The 3,225-nt window shown below is 40.8% G+C and overlaps 1 protein-coding gene across 8 annotated transcripts in view; it reads right to left on the bottom strand.

Moving 5' to 3' along the window:
- The window catches only part of PPP2R5C (protein phosphatase 2 regulatory subunit B', gamma), a 141,111-nt gene that overhangs the window by 45,987 nt on the left and 91,899 nt on the right, over window positions 1-3,225 (bottom strand). For all 8 annotated transcript variants that reach the window (XM_015565825.1, XM_015565824.1, XM_015565826.1 and 5 more), the window contains one exon: window positions 1,541-1,740. In XM_015565825.1, coding sequence (XP_015421311.1) covers window positions 1,541-1,740 — 200 coding nt within the window. The remainder of the gene's footprint in view (window positions 1-1,540; window positions 1,741-3,225) is intronic.

Genomic DNA, 3,225 nt, shown 5'->3' with positions numbered 1-3,225 from the left:
ACGGGGGGTTGGCCAGCCAGGGAGGGGCCATGGGAGGGCTCCAGGGAGTGTCTGGACCAGCCAATCAGCTGGACCCCAGCAGCAAGCTAACCTACTGGTTGAGTGTCTGCCCCCTGGTGGTCAATGCATGTCATAACCACTGGTCGTTGCCCTGTTCGTTCGATTTGCATACAGACAGTCTTCGGGTTATGTCGGACTTGACGCATATCGTTTTGTGGTTATGTCCCCATCTCCCATTTATTTATAAAAATAAAAAAGTTCCATCATTTCAACGTATGTACATATGTGCTTTATGTTTTTTATGATTTATTTACTACAAGTAAAAGTCAGGAATTGTTATCTTTCTTTTAAATTTTTTTTACTGTTTCACTTCATTACTGCTGTGTATGTGCTCCATGTGAGTGACGTAGGTGCTTATGTAGGTGGATTCCAACTTACGGCGAAAATCGTGTTACGTCGAGCCATAGGAATGGATTTCCGATATAACCCCAAGACCTACTATATTACCCTTTTATTATATAGGATAATCAAGTTGATCTCAATTCCTGACATAATAGATTGCGAATTACAAAAAGAACATTACTTTCATCTTCTTTTCTAAAGCAAACATACAAAAGTGAGAAATAAACACATTTTAGGTCAACAAGTCTAGTCAATTCTGAAATATATAGCTTTGGGCGAGGGGGGGGGGGAAGGAATCACTGAATGTAAGGAGTTGAATGAAAATAAGAATTTAAAATTTTATCTTAAGCAACAAGGACTCCCTAATAACTGAGGACTACTAATTTCAAAGGCAGATAAAATACCAATAATTCAAAAAGAATGAGAAACGAGTTCAATGCCAAACAGTAAGTTTTAATAACCTTAGGTCTCGTATGAAATGTTTCCAGGTGGTACCCACTGAGGTCACAGTGAGACAATGCAAAAACCTGAAACAGGTTCTAAAGTAGGAGACAGCAGGGGACTGAGATTTGGGGGCTGAATGAAACCAGCCATTCATTAACTGTAGGACAGAGTTGGGTGTGTCTTGACATGGCACTGACAGATGGAGGCCGGCTCAGCCAATCAGGGTGGACTATCCTGATACCAGCTGGGTCCTATCACTATCTGCACTGAACCCACTACTAGAATTTTCCTGTACATGTATGGAGAACATGTTTACTTTTATATTATGTATGGGCATTATTATACTAAGGTTATGTATGTTAAAACACACACAAAAATTTGAAGAGGATAACATAGTAAGTAGAAATAAAAATTCTAACATTTCTACCCCATTTGGTGACTGTGAGGATTAAATAAATGAACTCTTCAATGGGTCCCTAGAAGGCACCCTATTTCCCTCACTGTTATCATCATGATAATCCAGGGCACACTGCAAAGATTTCCATTCTTCAAGGTGCAAGTACAAACTCTGGGATAGGAGGACTTCTTTGTGGGAAGTGCTGTGTTAGGCTCCAGTATCTCAGCTTATTCTAAGATGTCAGAGTCCTGTCGTAGCTCAGGGTTGGGACACGCTGGTTAGGCTGCAATCACTTACCATATGGACCACTTCTGGGTAGATAGGCTCTGTGATCACATTCCGATTATGGGTGATATATTCCACCATCTCACTTAAAGCAGCTCGTTTTACTTCCTTCCACTTTAGGTCACTTAGTGGATCGGAAACAAAGTCAAAGAGGACACAACACTGACGTAACTTCTGGATAAAAAGCTTCTCTTGTTCAGGAGGAGGAACATCTGAAAAGCAGAAAGCAAAGTATATTGATCACAAAAATGTTTAACCCCAAATTACTGTGAAACACTTTGAGCTGTTTACTATTTTTGGTCTGAATAGATATTCAAGAAAAAAAGATGGGATGCAGTGAATAGAGGTTAAATATTCCTTAAATAAATGAGAAGAAAAAAAACACACTAGTCACTGCTCAGACCATATGCTTCACATGATAAAATTTCTATACTTCTTAAGTCTAAAACCACTTTGAGTGCTGTTCAAAATCAATTTCCTCTAAATGCATTCATTTGAATATTATCTGAGCACCAGTCACCACATGCCAGTACCATGTGAGCAATGGAACAAGAGGCAAATGAGGAGGAGGCGGTGAGGGGCATGGACATTCACACCAACATGACAACTGGTCACAGGTGCAGGCAAGTTAAGAAAAGGTCACATGAAAGACGAAAGACGTACCCTCAGGTCTGCTGCTGCTGTGACCTACAGGGGAAGTCTGAAGCTTGCCCAAGTGAGCTATTGCACACACCCAGCAGGAGCCTGTACCCTGGTGCTCCACAAAGCACCTTTCACTCCTCTTTTTGGGCTATGGTCAACACATGTTACATATGATGACAGCGACACAGAAAAGTGCAAATAACAATAATCACTACTATTTACTGAGTGCTTACCTGGGTCAGGTGCCATCTAAAGCTTTCCACGTACTTACACATTGATTCCATTTATCCTTTAGGCTGATACAAGATTAAGAAATAGGTCTAGAGGGTCAACGTAGGGTTGGAAAGTAATGAAGCTCTGTATGTCTTTCCAGAATTCCGGGAAGCTTGGAAAGCTATCTGCCAGGGCGAGTTTGACAGCTTCCCGGGATGAGGATGAGATCAGGGGGATACTAACAATGGGGTTTATTGATACAGGCACTGAAATCTATCCATGATTTGCCAACTGTTAGAATATTTGTAACTCAGTGACCAGTATTTTCCAAGGAATCAATAAATGGTGTTTCAATATCATTCAAGGACAAAAGAGCCATTCAAAGTGCAAGATAGTCCTCTGGATTTTAATGTGATGAAATGTACAGACAGCTTATTAATATGGTTTTAGATTCCACATTGCAGGTTCCTTCAAGAAACTACCTATTGTTAAGCTTTGGTGTAATATCAAAGAAACGGCCTGAACTAATATGCTTAATTAATATTTGACAAAGGAGGCAAGAACATACAATGGAGTCAAGATAGTCTCTTCAGCCGAAACCGGTTTGGCTCAGTGGATAGAGCGTCGGCCTGCGGACTGAAGGGTCCCAGGTTCGATTCCGGTCAAGGGCGTGTGCCTGGGTTGCAGGTGCATCCCCTGTAGGAGATGTGCTGGAGGCAGCTGATCAATGTTTCTCTCTCATCGATGTTTCTAACTCTCTATCTCTCTCCCTTCCTCTCTGTAAAAAATCAATAAAATATATTTAAAAAAAAAGAACTTCAGAAACCCTAGATCAAAATTAA

This window comes from Myotis davidii, unplaced genomic scaffold (genome assembly GCF_000327345.1).
Source record: "Myotis davidii unplaced genomic scaffold, ASM32734v1 scaffold60, whole genome shotgun sequence".
NCBI classification, from domain to species: Eukaryota; Metazoa; Chordata; class Mammalia; order Chiroptera; family Vespertilionidae; genus Myotis; species Myotis davidii.
The sequence above is the reverse complement of the archived record's forward strand: the minus strand, read 5'-3'. Positions and strand labels throughout refer to the sequence as shown.